We start from the raw sequence: 22,317 nt of genomic DNA on the forward strand, positions 1-22,317 counted from the left end.
GACAGCAATTTATGAGATGTTTGGCATGCTGCCCCTGGTGACAAAACACACACAGAAGCCCAGGACTGCGTGTTCTGGCCCGAGTGGATGTGTTCAAGCTGCCAGGACTAAAATAACTAATTGATTCACCAATCTTTCCCCATGGTCTTAAGCATTAATCAGCCAAAAGCTTTTTATCACAATTTCTCTCACGTTTAGAGCCGCTGCCTGTCCTGAGATGCACTAGTGGGAGAAATTCATATGTTTTACTTAATGTAAAAGTAAAAAAAATACATTGTTATAAGTAAAACTCCTGAATTCAAAATATTACGTAAGTAAAAGTACAAAGGTTAGCATAAAAAATATACAAAAAGTACCAAAAGTAAAAGTACTCATTATGCAGAATGACTCATTTCAGAATAATATAACCTGCATAATATTACTGGATTTATAGTTACTGATGGATTCATTTGTACATCACTTTAATGGTGCAGCTGTTAAAGTAGGAGCTAATTATAATTTAAATCTAAATCTGTTACTTAAAATATTTTTTTCTTAATTTCACTGCTTCTGTATTTCCTGCTCTCTCTGCAGAGCAGATAAGCAGACAATATGTCTGAACCAGACTTGTAAAATGGACCAGACATCTCCTGATTTACCATGTCTGCCCGCAGTTTGTGTTAATGGGAACCCTCTTTTAAAGTGATTGCAAATTCCTTTCTTTCTCATCTCCCTGGAGAGCTCAAAGTGGGATGCAGTGAATAATAAAAGCAGTTGGATTGCTTGTAAGTGCCAACCTGTGTGAGCTTGAAGGATTTTTAATGAGGTTTTCTGATTTGGAGCTGAAGTCTCACTGTGGTCACCTCTTCTTCACACATCAATCTATCTATATAGCAGCTTTTTCTCCACAGGGAAAGACTATATTTCACTCAGGGTATAATGAAAGAGGGGCACGTGAACAACCAGGCTGTTTTTAGTTGTATCCTACAGCCAGTTACTGTAGTTCTACACACCCAAGCCTCCAACTTTGTCCTCAAGAGGCTGTTTCTGTACATTAATCAATTCACTACACTTTGAACCAGAGAAAAAGGTGTTGCAGCTGATCGGGTCTCTCTGAAAATATTTCTCACGTTCCAGAGAACATATGTACTGTGACTGTCCTTTACTTGCCCCTCATTATTCTCCGTGTGTCCTATCTAATGTTCTGTGAGGAAAGTGAAGAATTATTTGGCACAGGCACTTTATCCAGCTGCCATCTTTAACCGACTCTCTTCTTAAGATTAGAGGGTACCACTCTGATCAGATATGACTTGAAATCAAAAACATCCCGCAGGCGTCCACGAGGATGTGATTGAGTTTGACAAGACGTTGGGCTACCACAGTTACAGAAAAACCCTAAAACCTGCAATGATATTTTATTTGAAAATGTATTAACTGCAGAGCCATACTTTGGATGAATGAACTCTTGTAAATTTGGTTTCTTAGCACTGAAATGGTGCCATCACCCAAATTTAAAGACCTAACTCACGGTCCCCTTGTTAGAAGTTATTTATTTATTTTTGCCAAAGCCTAAAACAACAGTCTTTAATGCTCAATTGCAAATACAAAATGTTTAGTTTTGCCAGAGCTTTCAGCTGCATCTCATGGTCTTCATCAGACTGGCAAAACTTGTAAGCTTTTAAATTATTTTGAATTTCTGTTTCTAAACATTGCCTATAACATGGCGTCTCAAGAAAGTGTTTACCCGGACATGAATGCATTTCTGTGAATGGTGAATATTTACAATTTAGCATTAAAATGATCTGTGATCCTGGTGAAATGTTTAGAATTTAATTATTTCCTTGTGGCCTACATAATCTGACCTTTCATCCAAGCCAAGTTCACAATGTTGTGCATTAAAGTAAAACTATCACAAATAACACCTTCCTCTTTTACTATAACACATCTGTTAAGTCTGATAAATTAAAGGACACAGTTTCATGTTTAAGAACAATCCTTTACTTTGTGGAGAGCTTCACACACGCAAACACACACATCGACATTAACATGATTTACAAGGAGATTTACGGTCACACCCAGCAGTAAGACACATCGACACTCTACAGTTGTCAAAATGAAAAACACAGGACATCTCATAAGGTGCTTGATAATATGTGACAGGAATGTTATGAATGTCTACATACTCCTACAGAGACACCAATACTGCATCTACATATATATATATATATATTCATACCATAATACCATAATATAAAACAATCTACACAAAAATAGAGCAAATATTTACAGAACAGACTTTTTACAACATCCAAAACTTAAAGACGAAGAGCTATATATATATATATATATATATATATATATATATATATATATATATATATATATATTTATTGTAAATATATATATATATTTATGCTGGATTAATGTACACATGGAGACTGTGGTGAAATGTACTGGTTGGAAATCACAAATTGGCCAGTTGCAGCAGCTGTTCTTTGAACTGCTGAGCGTGATGTGAGAGATCTGTGACTCTGTCCACCATCTCCTGGATGGCAGCTGTGTTCGGGTAGTTCAGGGCGGCCGTTTTGGTGGCAGCCACCACCGTCTTCAACAAGTCACACAACACATTACTGGAGTTCATCACCCTGTTGGCTACATCAGGCGCCGCGGCCTGCCTGGACAGAGTGTCTCCGATGAAGACCAGTTTGTGGGCGCTGAGGATGACGAACTTGCTGTGCGCCACAAAGATGCGAGGAGGCTGCCCGGCGCTGACGCAGCCGAAGAAGGCGTCCACAGCGCTGAGGAGCGTAACAAAGTGCTGCTCGCACTGCTCGGAGTAGAAGCCGAGCAGCTGGCGGTCCCGAGCACACACGTGGGTGGAGGGGGACTCCGAGAGGGAGGCCGAGGTTTTGCCCGAGTGTGAAATCCACTGTGTGACGTCGTTCTCCACCGGTTTGATCACGTCCTGCTCCAGCTTCTTGAACTGATTGATCTGTGAGGGGCGACAGGACTGAGATTATTGTCCGAGCTTGCTTATCAACGTGTACAGCGGTGGAAGAAGTACTCCAATCTTTTACTGAAGTAAAAGTAGCGATACTACAGTGTAGAAATACTGTTACTGTTGTTGTACAAGTAAAAGTCCTGCAAGCAAAACTTTACTAAAGTAAAAAGTACTTAAAGTACCACAAATAAAAGTACTCACTATGCAGAACAGCCCATTTTAGAATCATATTATATTACTGGATTATAATTAGTGATGCATTAATGTATGCATCTCTTTATTGTTGCTGCTGGTAAAGGTGGAGCCAATTGTAATTTAGATAATGCTGGGAAGTTCAACCTACAATATATCTATAATTTATTAGTGAATTAGTATTTTCTATGAATAATATAAATCTGTAAAGTAAGTAGTAACTAAAGCTATCAAATAAATGTAGTGGAGTAAAAAGTACAATATTGGCTTCCAAAATGTAGTGGAGTGGTATACAGTGGAAATAGTTAAGTACAAATACCTCAAACTCGTACTTAAGGACAGTATTTGAGTAAATGTACTTTGTAACATCAGAAGGAAATAGTACATATTAAGTGGTGGAATTCTTTTTATAATTGTAATCGTTTCAGTTATTTTTCATGCAAAAATGCTGAATATTTTCGGGTTCAAGCTTCTCAGATATGAGGATTTTCTGCTTGTTTTTATCATGTGTAAGGCTATGAGGTGGCATCTGGCTGCAAAAAAAGGCTCCAAATGTTTGACTCTGTTTGTCTCTCAAAATCACTGCACCTATGAGACCCTAAAGGTCAACGGCTGTGTGTATCTGATGGTATATGAATATAAAAACATGTATGATTGATAATATAGAATCCAGTGCAACACTCAGTATGTTTACATGCACACAATATTCCGACTAAGCTGTTTACATGGCTAATGAAAGTAAATATTCCACTATTATTCCTGATTTATTTATTTTTTTCTAAGTTGTCCAGCGGTGGTGGACTTGTTGAACACAGCGTCCCTCTTTCATTCCTTCAACCAGCTTCTTGAAAAGCTCGGCGTAGCGATGTGTGCACATATCCAAAAAGCTGTTGATATCCAAGTCTTTGATAATGTTTAAAAGTAGCTGTGTTTCTCCTTCTTATCGGGTCTGCAGCCTTGCAAACTGCTGGCTGGTTGGTTTGTGTACAGCAACCATAGCAACACACAGAGCTGACCATAAGCCGTAAACAGGCAAGAGGCCGTAAACTGTGGTAAAAACCCCGACTGAGACGCATATTCCGAATGCGCTGTATACATGTCCAAAGAATGCCTCTAAAACCTGAATAATACCGGAATACCCCACGTCTTAATTGGAAAATGCTATATTTGGAAAAAGACCTTATTTGGAATATCCAACCAGAATCAGCTGTTTACATGACCTGTATCAAATTGTCATATTCGGAATGATAGTGGAATATTGGTGTGTGTGTAAACATATTCATTGTCTGAAAAAGAAAGCGAGAGGCTGACCTGTTCCTGGCCCAGCTGGACTTGACTCTGCTTGATAATGTCTTCTTTGTCCAACAGCTCCTTCTGCTGACGTTCAAAGTCTTCTTTGCCCTGTGGAGGAAGCGGAGTAAATGAGAAGAGGCATTCAAAAGGTACTCACACAGCCCGGCTTTGACCTTTCAATACATCCTTCATGGATTAGACTCCTATAATGTCAGTGGACATAAAGAATATAAAGGAATGAGACTTAAAAAGAAGGATTGAAAAACGCAGGACATTTGCTACATTAAATCTTCGGTATAAATATAATAAAAAATATATTTTACAGTATATGCAAAATTGACATGACGATTTCACAGAAACAAGACAGGCCGTATATTAAAGCCACTAACTGTAGGATTTACCCATTTCTAAACTTCTAGTTTTAGTATAAAAAAGGACATTTTGGTTAACAAAAAATGCCCCAAATGGACCATGGGTAAAATAAAGAGATGAGCTGACTGAGGCTCATCCAATACTTGGGTTCCGGAAATAGCCACCCACCGCTGAAGTGACGGGTCACAAAATAGTCCAGAATTTCCAGTTGAGTAACGGGACTTTGAGAATCAAGGGGCTAAAAGCAACACTTGCTTGATGGCACAAAATGTTCTCATTTTTAAACAAAACAATTCAAACTCAACACTTTTTCTCACTCTGAGGATTTACCTGCAGATGTACATAATCGTAGTCCTCCATCCAGCTTTTCACACACTTCTCGCTGTTGTTCATGTTGTCTTTGTCTTGGCTGGAGGGCACGGGGAAGGGTTTGGTCTGGCCTCCGTAGTTGTCGTTATCAGAGGAGGGGGAGGTGAGCGGGTGGATCATGTTCTCATCAGGTGTGCTCCCGGCAGAGAGAGACCCGTTCATGTGCGTCCGCCTGAACAGCAGCTCAGCACTGCTGCCTATCGTGGACGCCAGCTGCTTGGTGTCATCGGGAACCGTCCTAGAAACCATGACGAAACGATCCAGGTCGTCACTCTTGTTGTGGTGCTTGCCAGAGGACACTAGGGCGTTCAGAGCCCAGCTGCAGTTCTCCAGGACTTGGTAGATCTGCAGGAGGATCTGCTGCGAGTCCTCCAGGCGTCCCAGCTGCCGTCTCAGCTTACTGTGCAGGCTGGAGTCTGATAGGGCTGTGGCGTTCACTGCAGCCCCTCTACCAAACACAACAAAGTCCCCCAGGGCAGCCCGGACCCTGTCTAGCACTGTGCGAATGTCATTAGCGTGCCGCTCCATGAAGGGGAAAGTCCTCCAGTGAGGGGAAGCTGCCATAGAATGTAAAGCCGCGACTGAGGCCTCCACGGCCTGCTGCAGGCGGTACAACCTCTGCACAGCAGCGTCCACGTCCAGAGCCAGGCGGCCCTCAGAGCTGGAGCCTGTGGAGGACGAGGAGGTGGACATGCTGCTGCGTGTGCTGCCGGTGCTGGAGATCGACAGGCGGTTCACGCCGTCTGTCACGTCTGCTATTGCACGAGCATCCTGAGCGGGGATGTCGTATATGCCTTTGCTTCCGTCTCTGTCGGCGGGCGAGGGTTTGTGCTGGGAGGGCTGCATGCCCCGGGGGATGTCATATATGTCCCTCTGGGACCCTGCCGCTAAATGAAGGGCGGGTGGAGGCACGTCATAAATGCCTTCGTTGCTGTTGGTATTTGGGTGTTGGTGATGAGCAGGAGGCTCCACACTAGGAGGGAAATCATAATTCGACTGGGGACTCTGCGTGGGTTTGGTGAGGGCCGGTGGCGGTACGTCGTAGATTCCTTCCTGCTTGTGCTTGAGAGGCTGCGGGAAGTCGTAGTTTCCCTCCTGCAGGGCGGGGTTGTTCCTGCATGGAGGCACCGAGTAGACCTGCAGGAGAGGACAATCATTAGTTTTACATCCAGTGCAAATTCTAAATCATGGAGCACAATCACCGTTTGTTTTATTTATTGTGTTATGCACATACGTGCATAAGTGCCCAGCCCACATGGACTTAGAAGACCTAAAAAAATGGTGTTGACATGAACATTACTTTGCAAACAAAAAAACTTCCGTCCCAGGCTTTACAATTAAAATCAGCCACACTAAAACACAACTCCTGTTTCTTCTAGTCATTCATCAAGAGAACCCATCAGCCCCCTGACATTATATTGAAACCATGGCTTTCTAATTTTTAACTGTAGACTGTAAAAGAGACAAGCCACAGACAGAGCAGAGCTATTTCTCATAGCATGATTGTGTCTAAATTTCATCAATAGTGAAATATTCATGACTTATTTAGACTTCTAGAGGCGACATTTTAGTCTGACTTCGGATTTAATTATTTTAAATGCAAGGAGGCATCACTCCATGTTATAATCTCTCCTGTCATTCAGTCTCTGTGCTGTTACTTTCTCAGTCTTTTAATGGTAAAAAACAATAAGATAGAAACCCACACCATCATTGTCCAGGAGAAAATCTACCTGGGGAAATCGGGTTTCTTCACTCCCTTATCCCGATCAGGAAATGTTTATATGACCTTTAAGAAATCAGCTTGCTGGAAGAAGTCTACTGTAAACACACTGAATGTTGGCGGGTTTTCACCGGATACAGTTTGTACTACAGTTAGACATTGAGGAAGTGAAAGACCTTCTGGCTATCTGTAGATACCACAATTAAAACCTCATAGTTTCTTGCTTTGATCCCTTCCTCTAATGCAGAGTAACATAAAGCTTTAACCTCCCACTAACTTGACTGAGCAGAGAGTGTGACGTTTATGGCACAGAGCATGATGGGAGCGCAGTGGGTGAATAAAAAAGTGATTTCCATCAGCCTTGAAATGCACTCTTTACAGCTAGACAAGCCTGCCCAAAACTGTGATTAAGAACGACGCAAATAACAGGTCCCAGCATATTTCAGGTTATTACAAACAAACTGATGGCTCTCTGCCTGGTCGGGTCTGGAAGTCTGGTGAAATCTTAGAGGGTTTGGAAAGAGAAGAGTTATGTCCTTGACTTTTTTGAGTTCAGACACAGAACTACTCATAAAGTTTTTGGTTTAACTCTCCTGGCAGGCAAAGCTTTCATTTAGTGCCGCCGCAAGAATGTCTTAAATATGACATTTGACGTATTATTCATTTATTGCAGACAATTTAAGAGAAATACTAGGAACTTTATCAATAAATAACTTAAGCAGCCACTACTTCCTTAAATCAAACTTTATTTGACTGAAATAAACGCAGTGTCTGACTAATCATTGTGGTGGAAGATGTACCAGTTGTTGATATGTTCTCTTACCCCTTGTGAAGAGGGAGGTATGTCGTAAACGCCTTGTATCCTGAGGTCCATTTGAGACGGAGGAACATCATAAACTCCTTGGTTTCTGGCACCAGGAAACATCTGACCAGGTGGAATATCGTACACCTGAAACATGAACAGAAAATCAAATAAACACCAAATAAGGGTTTAAGTATGGTATGGGTTCTGATTACATCACTTTATATTTGGTTAAAGTAAATTACAGCCTTTTATTTTGTGAGAAGCTGCACTTTGTTTGCTTTAAATAATGCAACATGCCATAAAACTGCAAGGTTTATCAGCTAAAAAAAGATGGCAGGACAAAACAACTGTCAAGGATCCTTTCTGAGAAAATAAGGTCACTGCAGAGAACAGGATATGTGGCCGATGCGGAACATGCTGAAGATCAAAGAAGTGACAAATACAAACCTTGTGCTGCATTCGCCTCAAACTATTTCAGCTGTGTCAACTACTGACATTTTTAGAACCAAACCAGTGTATTTGTATGCTATGCACCTTGACATTTTTGGATGCATTTTTCCTACCATATCTTCCATTCATTTGTTTGGTAAGAATGTCATTTGGATATTTTTGAATCTCTTGAAATATGTTTTGAGTTATGTAATCCCCCACAGTGAACCTTAAATAGGCATTAATTAAATAATAATTAAAATCAAAATGTTAAACATGGAAAAACACTGGTATGATCCATTAAAATTACTGATTTTATAGACAGTTTGAGTTTATTTTATCATTTTATTTTTTGTTTTACAATTATAATTAAATTCTTTAGGAATTTGTTAAGTATATATATATATATATATATATATATATATATATATATATATATATATATATATATATATGTATATGTATGTATAGTCATGTTCACCCAAAATGCCCTTTTGAACTCAATCAGAATGTACACTGGTGGGTAACTGCATTATTAGACTTACATTAGACTTTAATATCAGATGTATAAGTAGGCAGAGTAGGTCATACGGGTAAACTGTACATGCTGTGGGAACAAGGAACACGTACCCCCTGTGATCTACTGGGTGGGACATCATAGAGGTCCTGCTGGTTGTGCTGGCCTGGGCTGAAGGTGTAGGACTGTCCCACTCTGGTCGGGGTCACCACCTGTCCGATCACAGCAGGGGGAGAAACAAACAATCAGAACTGCTGACTAAAAAAAACAAACCCACCCGGGGCACAGCAGTGCTCAAGACAAATTACAAACACAATCCTCCTGCCACCCAGCTCTCAGACTTTTGGACATGGGGCAAAAATAACAAAACTTCAACAGGGCTCTAACCGACAATCTTCATTACTGATTCTTTTTTCAAGTGACTGATTACTGGTTTTGTCAACAAAATGCCCATCACAATTTGTCAGAGCCCAAAGTGAAGTCTTTAAGTCTGGTTTTGTCCGACCAACAGTCCAAATGCCAAACATATTCAATTTACAACGATATAAAGCACAATCCTGGCACAATATAAAGAGCAAGAGTTCACTGTGAATACAGAACTTAAAACTGGTGGCTTATATTCCAGCCAATGGAACAAAAAGAACATCACAATCCTGCAGTTAAACTAATAAAAACTAAAGAAAACATAAAACTAAATGTGGTTCAGTTGAGCGATAAAATGAGCAAAAGTGAAACTTCAGCAGCACTTTGTAAAAAAAACAGTGAAGGACTTTAAACCCAAGTACTTCATCTGAATTGTTTTATGATTAAAAGGGGATATGAGAAGAGAGTTTTATCGTAGTACTGGCTGGGTTGTGAGCATTCAGACCTGGTGAAGTAATCATTGGGTCATTGGTATTGATGAACCACCCTGGCATTAGTGCTGTAGGATTTAACACACCTTTGAAATATTAACACTGTGGTGCAGACGGGCTTTAGAATAATGTGGTGATTACTGCTTGGAAAAAACCCCGAAAACAAACACATACTGCCCATGACGTTTTTGCCTGCGAAATATTTTTTACTACATTTTCCCTCTTTTCCCGTCAGTGACTCATCAGTCTCTCCACACCTCCTAATCCCATTTTTTCCACCCCCCTCCCCCAGCGCCATCGTCCCACTAAAAGCAGACCTCCTTGCTGCGTCAGACAGACAGAGGAATGCTAGGAATGTCCTTCCCTGAGCACAGTGCTCCTCTTCTGCCCCCACGCACCACCATAGCCACACTGGGTTCATTAATAAGGGCTCGGAAATAGGAACTATACTCATGGCTTCCTGGCAGAAGGGAGAGTCTCCAGAGAGGTGAAGACTTAAATCCCAGTATCCACTCATGACCCGCCATGTAGCCGAGTTAATATCCTAATACAATTTCTTGTACATTTATCTGAGCGTGAGCAGTAGGAGCTGCAGCCTCAGCCAGCTCAGAACAGGATTAATGTTTCTGAGGAAGCAGCAGCAGCGATGGAGAGGAGGAGAAGGAGAGGGGGGGGGGCGGGTTTGCAAAAGAGATTTATGAAAAAAGGTAACCGACGTGGAAAGTGAGGAGAACGGAAAATGAAAGTACGTCGCCTAGTATGGAAAGGAATGCCATTCATCTGAGCTGGAGTCTGACTAACAGTAGTCCATATGGTTCTCATAAGTCCAATCTGAACAAGGCTGTGGTGATTTAAGGTCTTCATTGTTGGCATTCCTGTCCGTGCATACATCATCCCAACAGGGCCTGTGGGGTCAGAGCTGAAACGTACACCGTTGGCTTTAAAACATGTCTGAAATAAACCAGCGGAAGAATAAATAGCCTCGCTGCTTTGGGCTCTTCTCACGCACTGTTGCTCGCACACTTAAATAAAATAAACACTTAAATAAAAAAAATATGTTTTATCTACTTATAGTGTATACAGTGCAAGTTATTGTCATATGTTCATGGATGTAGCATCTGGCTGTATAGCACTATGAACATGTTCATTATTGGGGAAAACTGCCCACTTCTGACCCTTATTACTACCTAAAGTGTGACAGTGCAACAGGAAAAAATATATTGAAGGGATACGAAATATTTGTTCAATTTGTTGAAATAGGGCTTATCACGGTCTACCCTGGCTGTAGAGAGGTGGGCCAACGCATTTTTTGTCTCAGTGCAAGTAATTAGGTTGTTTTTTTGTCGGCTCACTTTTACTCACAACATGCTAAGCGGCAACATAGGATTCCATTCACTATGCTAAGCTAACTAGCGGCGGCGCTGCCGGTGTTGCACCGGACTAAAACAATGCATGCACAAAAAATGCGTTGGCCCACCTATCTACAGCTAGGGGAGACCGTGATAAGCCCTATTTCAACAAACGGTGGGGTATCCCTTTAATGGATTTTGTAACTGTCTTACTTCGATTTGGAAGTTTTTGGAACTACAATTTCCATTTTTTAGGGGATGGAAAGAGGTAGTATCATGCTGCCATTGAATTACAGTAGCTTGAGCCTGGCTTTTTTTAAAGCCTAGATTTGTTTATATTTTAGCGAATTGTCACCATTAAGATGCCAAATTACCTATTAGCAGTTCATGTTTTTGGTATACTCATAGATGTACAGTCAACTATCGCTGAATACGTTGATACTGAAGTAAACTTAAACGTGATGATTCTCAGGTAGGTTCTGGACTTATAACAAGCGTCCTATATTGATATTTTAAACACATATTATGGACGTTTATTTGCAGTGGACATTGGAGCTAATGATATCCCCGGGGAGTGTAAGTCACACGGAATATAGAAATGTGTATGTATGTGTTTTCAGATTTGACTGAGTTATGACTCAACTGTGAAGCAAATTTCTGCAATCTGGACAATTTATAATTATTTTTAAGTACCTTAGTTTCTTTAGTTTTATTTGCAAGGCTTGAGAGCTGTGTTACCAACTTGTACATATTTTATTTTCATTGTTTGCAAGATAAAATGTGTTTATATATTTTTTTTAAAAGGCTGTGAAAACCAGAGCATGTAAGACACAGCAGATAGAAAGCTAGGGGTTCACTAAATGATGCTTGGTAAAAGGTCACTTTAGCCCGGCTGCTGTCCCTGCGGGTTGAGCCTGTGTGCTGATGATAAGAAGGATGTCTGGACTCAGCTGTCACATGCAGATGGCAGCTAGGTGTCTGCCAAAGACCTCGGTGACCTTTTCCACAGGTACATGTCACTGCTTTGAGTAGCACTTGTCCCATCAGTGGCTCCTCTCAGCCGCTGCCAGATGCACACTGCCCATTTATTTTCCCATCTCCGCCCTCTGTTTACCCAGCAGGCTGTTGCACTGAGGCCGCTCGGCGCAGCTATAATTGCTGGTGGGTAAATATTTACAGCATCCAATGAGGTTGGCGCTTGCATTGCAGCGGCGATGGCAGCCCTTTTCAGAGAGCGATGACATCATGAAGAGCCTGGGCGACTGAGCAAACATTTGTTCCCACTCAGGTGATAGACTCTTAGGATTCCTTCATGAAGGAGGCAGAGCAAACTAAAGAGGGATCAGGTTTAAACTAGCGCCCTGAGGAGCCAAATAGATGCCTTGTTAACGCTCCTACGTTGTTCTGGTGAATGACTCATGGCTCATTCAGCAATACTGTGTTTACTTAGCATCCTGACAGGCTCAGGTTTTGGCAGGTAGGACCTTGAAGCTTTACTTCGGAGTCATTTAAAAGGTGTCGTCATAAAGTCAACAACTACCTCATGAGTTTGTTATAGGCGCTCCTTGATTTTACGTACTGATGGGCAGTGCGTCGCATTGAAAACATTTAGTTTAGGATTCCTGTGTGTCAAATAATTGATTAGGAAATACTTCTATTCGTTAATAAAGTTGTGAATGGTTAAATGACAAAATACATTTCCCTCCAACTTAGTGTCAAAGTCAAAACTAAACTTGAAGAAGCAGCATTTTTTTTTATGCACCGCATATGTGCAACAAATGTCCATTTTATTTTAAATCAATTATCTTATTTTTAAATCCTATTTATTTCTTTTTATAGTGCATTGAGTTTCCTTTTATCTTGTCAACAGCACTTGTTGAATGGTGCAATACAAGTACGGCTTCATAGCTCTGATCATCGGTTTGACAGTTTATAGGTGGTTTTGCCTGCATTTGCCATATTAAAATAAGACCTAAAACAAGAAAACTGAAATAAGTGGAGAAATACATAGTACCAATAGCAGATGCTTCCACTCAGGCCTCAAGTTGTCACTGAAAGGTTTTAGTATATAACGTTATGTCATTGTTTTCAGCCCTGGCATTGTTCATTTCCGCAATATTGTCTAAGGGTGAGTTATGGCACCTTGTGTGTGTTTTAAAAGTAATTCATCATGTCACACCTTTTCATTGGTTACATAGACACGCAACCAACCACTTCCCCCTGCTTATGTGCCCGCTGACACAAATCAACAAGCCTAACGAGGCTTTTCACCAAAGGTCAGCTTATAAAAGACGGTGACAATGACATTGCAGTCAAAGTGGCACTTTATTTAATTTCATCCATCCATCTCCATATTCACATCTCTTTATCTCCTTTTTTGTGCTCTTATCCATCCATCTGGATGCTGACAGTCAACCTCCAGCCGGTTTCTACCTGTAGCTCTGTCAGCACAGGTTAACCTTTTGAATGAGTGCCTTTCAAGGGCACCAATCTAACAATGCCAATGCTAATCTTGCCAATTAGGTAAGAGTGGTATTTTGTAAATGACTGCATCTCCTAAATATAGGGTGCGTTTCTGCTCTGCAGTAACCTGCCCTTCTCTGCTTTGCTGAATCACAGTACAACGATGTCTCTCGCAGTGTTGTGGACCAGAACTGCTCGATAATGTTCCTGCACCAGCCTATTAAAGTGCCAAACTAATTAATGCAGGTAATTAACTCGTGAATCCTGTGAGGCTTTCAGCCGTCTCTGTAACACGTCCAAGTGGCTAAACCCAAACAGACAGTGGGCTTAATGAGGAGCATTAAAAAGAGAACACTGATTTTAGCACTAAAAAGGATCATCGTTCATCCTCTCTGATCAAAGCGGCTTCTTAATCCGATGGCATGATTATCTGAAAAGAACTAATGTTGAAAGATGTGTCTGACATTTGGGGGTTTACTTTCTAAGAAAATATCACGAGACAGTCCTAAGAAAATAAGAGGATAATGTGAAATGAGAAATGTAATTAATGAAAGCATAAACCAATAGAGAAAACACTGAGACACTGAGTCTACAGCCATGCTAGCAGCTCTGTGAGGCTGTACTTAGGCATATCAGAATGCTTGCTACTATCCAAACGTATGTTTACCATCTTAGTTTGGCATGTTAGCATGCTAACATTTGCTAATAAGCACTAAAGTACAGCTGAGGCTGATGGGAATGTCATTAGTTTTGCAGGTATTTAGTCATGAACCAATGTTTGGACACATTGACATTGTGATGATGGTGCTAAAGGGAAAGTCAGGGAATCACCAATGTTACTACAACTCATCCTAAAGGGGAACATGAATGTCTGAACCAAATTTCATGGCAATCCATCCATTAGTTGTTGAGATATTTCTGGATTAAAGTGGTGGACCAACGAAACAGGCCAAAAATCCACTTGCGTCGGCTTTTCAATTTGAATATTTACTGATTTTCTTTGTCTTCTATGATGTGAAACTGAATCTCTTTTGGTTTAGGATAGTTGGTTGGATTAGAAATGGCAATTTAAATGTAAACTTAAGTAGTTGCCATCTCTAAGGCTAAAAAATTACTTTTAGCAAAGCTCCCTCTTCTGCTACTTCATCCCATTCTCTCCTTTAAAACTTTCAAGGGGAGAAAGTCATTTCAGAATGCACACACCGCAGCAGATCACTTTTGGTACAACTGATTTATGACCTCGCCCCCTCCGGTCAAACCTCATGGGCCAGCGATTTATCACAACTGCGACAATGGCGAGCAGACGGGTGTCTGAAGGAGCTGGCTTGCTCCAGGAAGAAATAACTCACTTATCTGGTGCTGAGATTGTCATGCGCATGATTAGGCCAAGAAAATATGTCCCAGGCAAACAAAGAAGCCATTCATTTCACATAACCTGGTTACTTCCAAAAGGGGACCTTTATCAAGGTAGATGGCACACCCTTACATCCCATAAACGGCTATCGGAGCACTTCCTTGAGTTGTGTGGGAGTTTATTAATCCTTTTGTTGCACCCCTACCTCTTTATAGCACCAATGAGCAGATTAGATCTATGGGTATGACACAGTGAATAGAGGAAAGGCCCATACAAGGAGCAGACCTCATGAAGTCAGGAAGTGAGGAATGAAAAGGCCGTCTGGTAGGAGTAGATAAGAAGCTCTGCAGAGATCTTTGAACTCTGAACCCAACCCATCTTTGAACACTGTGACCTCAGCGCCTGAGTCAGAGGAAACTGAGGAGAAACTGACGGCTTGAAACAGACACACCTTTCAGAGCTGAAGAAGAAAGAGGAAATCAAGAGCAGCAGACTGAGATGAAAAACAGGCCTCTAAGAGCAGATTGATAAAAGACGGTACAAAGCTTGTCCATGTGTGGAGGCTCTTTGTGTGGCTGAGAGCTCCAGGCATCTGTCCCACACGGTCCCAGCTCAGAGGCCTTGAAGGAGGGGAGGGGGGCAGCTCACCCAGGAGGGTCATCCAAGGACAAGGCTGCAGCATCAAACCAAAGAGCCAGAGAGCACCAAAACCTCAGTGTGCCTTTATATACCAGAGCCCCACACCACATGAAGAGAAAACAACCAGTCGCCAATCTGGATTTGCACTGCGGGGTTCGCATGCAAACCCGAGGAGAGCGCATGCATGACTACACACACATGGGCTAGGACATGCAGAAACCGTTCTCTGCAGGAGGCTTTAGAGTAACATGAGAGGGGATTATTAGTCTCGGAAGCCTGCATCAGTCTCCATAATCATTTGGGAAACAAGTGAGTGTCACTTGACAACAAGAAAATGGTTGGTTTCCCTTCAGCTCCATCGGCTCTTGGCCCATTTACACTGCATGCAGCGTGAGTCAACGCTCTGCAGCCTGTCATCAATACTGCTGCACAAAGACAAGCAGTAGTAAACAGTGGTATTTTGAGGAGCAAAGGTCAGGGTTTGGATTTCATGTCAACACAAATTATCTTCACAAATAGTGTGTGAGGCAGTATTACTTAGTTTCAAAGTGGAAGGAGCCACTCTAGTCTTTTGAATAATTCTTTCTTTACTATAAATATTTGTATTATGGCCATCAGCTTTACTTATTCTAGCTTTTTGTCCATTAGTTTGGTAAAACCAATTACTGAATCTTAGCCAATGCTGCTATGGCGGAGCTTTGTCATTGCAAAACAAATCACCACAGTTGTAAACTTCACCAAAATTGAATAAGTAGCACAACTCTTCTCCGACATCCCATGCTTTATGTCCCAGATGTTTTCAGCTATCATTGGGATTAGAGAGGATTGCATTTGTTCCCAAAAAAACAATACTTTTTCATTAACTTTAATTAAAAGAGGGATGTGTTGAGGTCAGCTTGATTTAGAAGAGGTTGAAAAAGTAAAATGTGCAATTTTGTGTTGAAAAATGGAGAGTCGGCCTGTTTACCCATCCATGTATTTTGAAAAGAACCACCCTGAAAGGCTAGACAGACAAAAATGTTTGGGAAACTTAAGCCTGGTATCTTGGTTAATCATATACTAACTTGTGTTGGAGCTCATACATGGATAGATATTACTTCAAAGAAATAGTTGTTAATTGATCCAGAATTTAAAAGTCAACAGAAACTGGTCAATGTATCATCATTTTCCTACAAAACATAATTGTTAGCTTCTGCTCGCTGTTAGCAGTAAATGCAAACGGTTAATATCTGTCTCCTTATGTTTTTATCTTTGACTTTTTACCAAAGAGCTAAATTACTGCCCCATGTATCATTTGTACAGATTATTTAACCAGTTATATGTCCATCCAAGCCTTGCTAGGCAAAATTAATATTATCTATGCAAAAAAGGGGACTTTTTGAACCCTGAATCCCCAAAATAACTCCTTCAACTTCCACTTCATAAACCTTTCACAACAGATATTGATGTTTGGCTTTAACAGAACCAACTGTGGCCACTGACTGATGTTGCTTGTGTCCAACAGGCAGATATGTCACTGGAAAAAACAGAGCCTTGTCCGAACTCATCCAATACACTGACACAGTCAAAATCTTTCTAATTAAAAAGCAGTAACAACCGCTGAAAATTAGACCACTTTGAAAACCACAGATTGGAGGGAGATAAACCTCCAAGACTTAATTTAATCTCTCCAATATCATGATTACAGCACAATACACACTAATTAGAAGCAGGTTTAATTTTCCATGTTATCACTGAAGCCTTTTTAATACCATTCCTCATGTAAGCCTTGAGGCCTGTTAGATGTGTTGGTTGACGGTGTGCAGGTTGATTGGCAGGTCTCTCCTCTCTGCCCCTTAGCTCTGACTGACTTTATCACACAGTCAATCACACAAAATCCTCTAAGCCTTAGGCACCTGCTGCCTATTTACCTACTAAAATGCACACCTTAGCTCGATGGCTGGAGCTAATTTGTTTAAAAAAAAAAAAAAAAAAGACTTGGGATTTCAAAAGCCCATCCAGCATATAATAATTATCTGTCTCCTGAAGGGATGATCTGGTCTGAGGTGCTGAAACTAGTTAAGCGCTTGAATAAACAAGAAAATTCTTCCCTCGTGTTTAAGCACACACCTTTCTATGACTTCTATTTCTAATGAAGGATCACTGAGCTCACTTTTGTTTATCTGGTACCTTTTTTTAAACCAGACTTTGCACATTTTGCGGAAAAATGACAAGTTTCCCCACTGTGGAACTAATAAAGGATTATCTTTATTGGATGAGGGGAGATCAAGTATTATAATATATATATATATATATAATTATATATTATATATAATTATATATATATATATATATAATTATATATAATATATATATATATGTGTGTATATATATATGTGTGTATATATATGTATATATATGTGTATATATATATATGTATATGTGTATGTATATATGTATATATGTATGTGTGTATATATATGTATGTGTATATATGTATGTATATATATATATATATATATATATGTATGTGTGTATATATATGTATGTATATATATATATGTATGTGTGTATATATATGTATGTATATATATATATATATATGTATGTATATATATATATATATATATTATATGTATGTGTATATATATATATGTATATATATGTGTATGTATATATATATGTATATATGTATGTGTATATATATATATATATGTATATATATGTATGTGTATATATATGTATGTATGTATGTATGTATGTATATGTATATATATATATATATATGTGTGTGTGTGTGTGTGTATGTGTATATATATGTGTATGTATGTATGTATATATATCCATGAGGCTAATGTCTGATTACTCCATGTTTTCATTTTGATATTTTGTGATTAAATTCTGAATCTGCAATGTTCTCTGTCAGGTAAATGTAGAAGTACAATGTCTTCCTCTGATGTAGACGTACACTGTAAGTCAGTAGTAGGCTATACATTATACCTTCTGTAAGTAATTTGGGGTACTATTTGGTTTTGAAGAATTCTACAAGCATCAATATCACAGGCCAAGCAATCGGCCCGTTCCAAAATTTTCAACGGGCACTGTACTAGTAATTTAAATACAGAAAAAAGGCAGCTGGGCTCCACCAAAATTCAAAAAACAGCTCTGTGCTGTTTGCTTTTCCACAAGTTCCCATATTCAGTGCCCTTCTGTGGCTTAGACTGGCTCTGCTACACACCGTGTGCCAATATACATATAAAGCCAAATGGGAGCCCTGCACAAAAACACTACCCTACTCTGTGGTAAGCACCAAGCCCGGCACACCCTGTCCACATTTCACATTGCAGACCCACAATCTCTCTGGCCTCCCTGCTTTCTGTGTGTGCAATCACACTGATGAGAGTTGTGGCAGGATAACAGGTCACGGTATAAATGCCATGTCCTATCACATCTAATACCCACACTCGCCAGGCCACACCCACTGAATGTTTTAAATCTGCTCCAATCCCAAAGAATGGTCTCCAGAGGTCAAACACACCAGTTTCCATTATCTCTTCTCTAAACCCACTCCATTTTCTACTGATCTATGCTTTCATACCCCTCTCTACCATTTCATCTGAAATTTGTAAAATCATTGGCATTGGGTTTTAAATAGTCCTGTATCCCACTACTTTGTGACTATGTTTAAAACACAATAGAAACCTAATCATATAAAGGATGGAGAAATGTATGGCTCAAACGATTTAATTGATATATATCAAAAACAAATGCCAAACATTCTCTATTTCCAGCCTTTCAAATGTGAGGATTTGCTGCTTTTTTCATTTTATATCATTGAAAATTTTAAATGTTTAGGTTTTGGACTGTTACTTGGACAAAACTTTTTTTTTTTTTTACATTTTGACTAGAGAGCCATTATTGTCAACAGGTGTTCCTTCCAGCCAATCACCTCATCAGGTGGTTTTACTAATGGAGTTCCCCCTCTACTTTTGGATTAATTGGATTTAATGATTAATAAAAAAAACTAATTGACAGATTCACTGATACTGAAAATGGTCTTTAGTTGCAGCCTTAGGGAAATGTAATCTGGCTCTCTTTCTCACCTTGCTCGGGGGGTTATCAGCAGCTAGAGTATTTCTCGGTGGGACTTGGTAGATGTCTTGTCCAGGAGGAACCTGGTAGATGCTCTGCTGACTCTGCTGCTGTGGACTCTGGAGGGACGGTGGCACCTGGTAGATTCCCTGAGCCCCCGAGCCAGCCTTTTGCTGATAGGCTGAGCTCTGAGGGGGGGACTGGGCGGCTGGGGACTGGGCCTCGAACATGGGTCCGATCAGCAGCTTCAGGCGGTTGCCAGGGGCGATTCCTTGGCGGCCGTGCAGGGAGCAGAGCCACCAGCCCTCCAGGCCTCCTGTGTTCTGCTCAATGACGGTCAGGATGTCCCCTTTACGGAAGGCCAGCTCCTCGGGGGACTCCGGCATGTTGTCGTACAACGCTTTGGCCATCAGGTTCTGATGGAAGACAGAGCAGAAATTCTTTTAGATGAAGATCTTTGCTTAACTGAACCAAAATAAGCTAAAAAACGGCTTTTACCTTCTGTCACATACTGTCAGGTTTTATTTAATTCTATCAAACCTTAAAGGAATTATAGTTTGTTTGGGAAATCTGCTTATTAAGTGAGATGAGAAGATCGATACCAGTCTCATTACTCTACTTTGAATATGACTCTACAGCCTTCAAATGGTTAGCTTAGCTTAGCACAAAGACTGGAAACAGGGGGATACAGCTAGCTAGCCTGGCTCTGAAGCTCACTAACTTACACGTTCTATCTTGTTTGCTTAATTCCTACAAAAAAGTGTAAGCGCGACAAGTAGTGGTTTTATGGGGGTTGTCCTGGAGTCTGTGCTGGTTGCCTGGCAATCTTTAGGTGATGACAAGACTTCAAGTAGTTGCTGCTCCCTGTCAAAAAGTAGTTTGGCTCATAACCTCAACTAGTTGTCACACTTTGTTTTTTTTCTACCAATTAAAAAAACAACCTATAACACGTTAGTTTGAGAGCCTTTGTTACCTTTGGACAGAGCTAGGCTAGCTGTTTCCCCATGTTTCTAGTCATTATGCTAAGCTAAGCTAATCACCTGCTGGCTGCAGCTTCATATTTAGCGTACAAACAGTACAGAGAGAGTAGTTTCAATCTCCACACTAAAATGCCAAACTATTCCTTAAAAACACTAGAGTTTAACATCAATTACAATACTTCTATGTTTATGTACATGTTTTAACACTTTCTGCACTTCAAATTACCATGCAGGATCCCATTAGCCCCCTGCTCCACACCAGATGTCTTTCAAACCAGTCTGAACTTGATGGGATTTTCTCAGCTTGCTCTCTGCTCGAGGGCACAGTTTTCTAAAAGGCCAGTGAAGGCTGAGGGATAATGACTCAAAACCACTGATTCTGGAGATAGGAAAACCCCAGAGTGTGCCACTTCTGTGACTAAGAGAGGCATTTAAAGACTAATTGCCTCAGTAAATGCATCAGTCTTTTTCCTTTAGCCGTTATTCATCCATGGAAGGAGTTAACTGAGTATGAACACTGCTTTTCAGCTTTTTTATCCTCACGTAATAACAAATTTAAACTCCTGGGAGCTGCGCAGCACAACAGTCCTGTACTGTAAGCTATGTAAACTATGTAAATACAATTAGGGATTAAGCGCCTTGCTCAAGGGCTCCTTACGTTAGATACTGAGGGAGAGGAGTGTTGTAGAGCTTGTCTGTTTCTTGTCTGTTACTTCCTTTTATTTTTGTAGCACCACTATCCAGTCAGATGGGCCTTGTAAAGACAATCTTTTGTTGCTTCAGCAGTAAAACAGCAAAACAAATCTTATAATGAAACTGAAACTACAGAGGGACAGAGTTGAAGTCACACTTCTGCAGACTTCAAATCTTCATAAACTCTTCTCGCAGCTTGGATTAAACTCACTAGAATCTGATGAAATTAGCTGAGTAGAGGATACATTTTAATTCCTAATCAGACTTACGAGCTACATGCACATTTGGATCAAAAATAAATATTTCTACAGAGTGAGGATTACCAGAAAAATGTAAACGATGACTGTTTGAGAAGCTGTATTTGTGCGCTTAATGGAAAAGTGTCACTCTGTTTCACTTATCTTTCTAGTACCTTTTTTGTTGTTGGTCTAAGTCATTAACACTTCACCCTAGTAGCTCAGTGTGGGAATCAGGAAGCCCGCTTTGAGGCTTTCTTGAACCCTCTTTGGCCTTCCTCTTTCCTACCCGGCCTGATTCACGCAGTTCCCATGTGAAACTCTCTCTGCCACTAACATTGTTATCTCTCACTGCGGGCTTGGCCTCCCTGGCTATTGTCAAAGTGCACTGTCAGGGCCATTAGCCAGCAACACCTGTTGCACAATTATACCCTCACAATCACCCCCGCCACCAGCTAGCCGCAACAAGTTCGATGGTGACCCCCAAAGGTTGACGTCGCCCAATGGGAGCTGACCTGGATGTTTGCTCATTGCAATAATTTGATAAAGGCTGGCAGAGGCATCCATGAGGAAACAAAATGCTGATTGCTTTGATTACAACTGCAGTTCTAATTAGACTTTGAATACATTTGTTCTGAGGAATGAAAGACGAGTTTAAAGCAGCTTTCTGTGCTGACATTGGGCCTAATGCAAAAACATTTTCACATTCTTATCCTAAATATCTCACTATTTCTAAGTCGGATTCACCAAAGTCTTTTATAACTGCACAAAAAAACGCTCGTTTCAGCCTCATGAATGTCCCCGGAGGCTGTACACGTCTGAGAAATGTAATCCTTACATCAACGGCACTAAAATAGTCATAAGGCGACCCTGGACTGTTAAGTTTGTTTCATTTACAAAATTGAAAAACCAAGGAGTAATAAACATCAGAAGTAACAAAACATCAGGAGTAACAAAATCATTTTACACTACTGAACTCCACGTCCTACAGACAAAAAGAT

The 22,317-nt window shown here is 40.5% G+C and overlaps 1 protein-coding gene across 1 annotated transcript in view; it reads right to left on the minus strand.

The window, feature by feature from the left end:
• Window positions 1-2,371: 2,371 nt before the first annotated feature.
• nedd9 (neural precursor cell expressed, developmentally down-regulated 9) overlaps window positions 2,372-22,317 on the minus strand; it is a 31,301-nt gene continuing 11,355 nt past the window's right edge. The window contains exons 2-7 of the mRNA XM_039820870.1: window positions 19,419-19,823; window positions 8,791-8,889; window positions 7,750-7,875; window positions 5,168-6,343; window positions 4,484-4,573; window positions 2,372-2,971 (exon numbers count right to left, since the gene is read on the minus strand). Of these exons, the coding sequence (XP_039676804.1) occupies window positions 2,444-2,971; window positions 4,484-4,573; window positions 5,168-6,343; window positions 7,750-7,875; window positions 8,791-8,889; window positions 19,419-19,823 (2,424 nt within the window). The 3' untranslated portion in view covers window positions 2,372-2,443. The remainder of the gene's footprint in view (window positions 2,972-4,483; window positions 4,574-5,167; window positions 6,344-7,749; window positions 7,876-8,790; window positions 8,890-19,418; window positions 19,824-22,317) is intronic.

Source organism: Perca fluviatilis, chromosome 13, assembly GCF_010015445.1.
Source record: "Perca fluviatilis chromosome 13, GENO_Pfluv_1.0, whole genome shotgun sequence".
NCBI classification, from domain to species: Eukaryota; Metazoa; Chordata; class Actinopteri; order Perciformes; family Percidae; genus Perca; species Perca fluviatilis.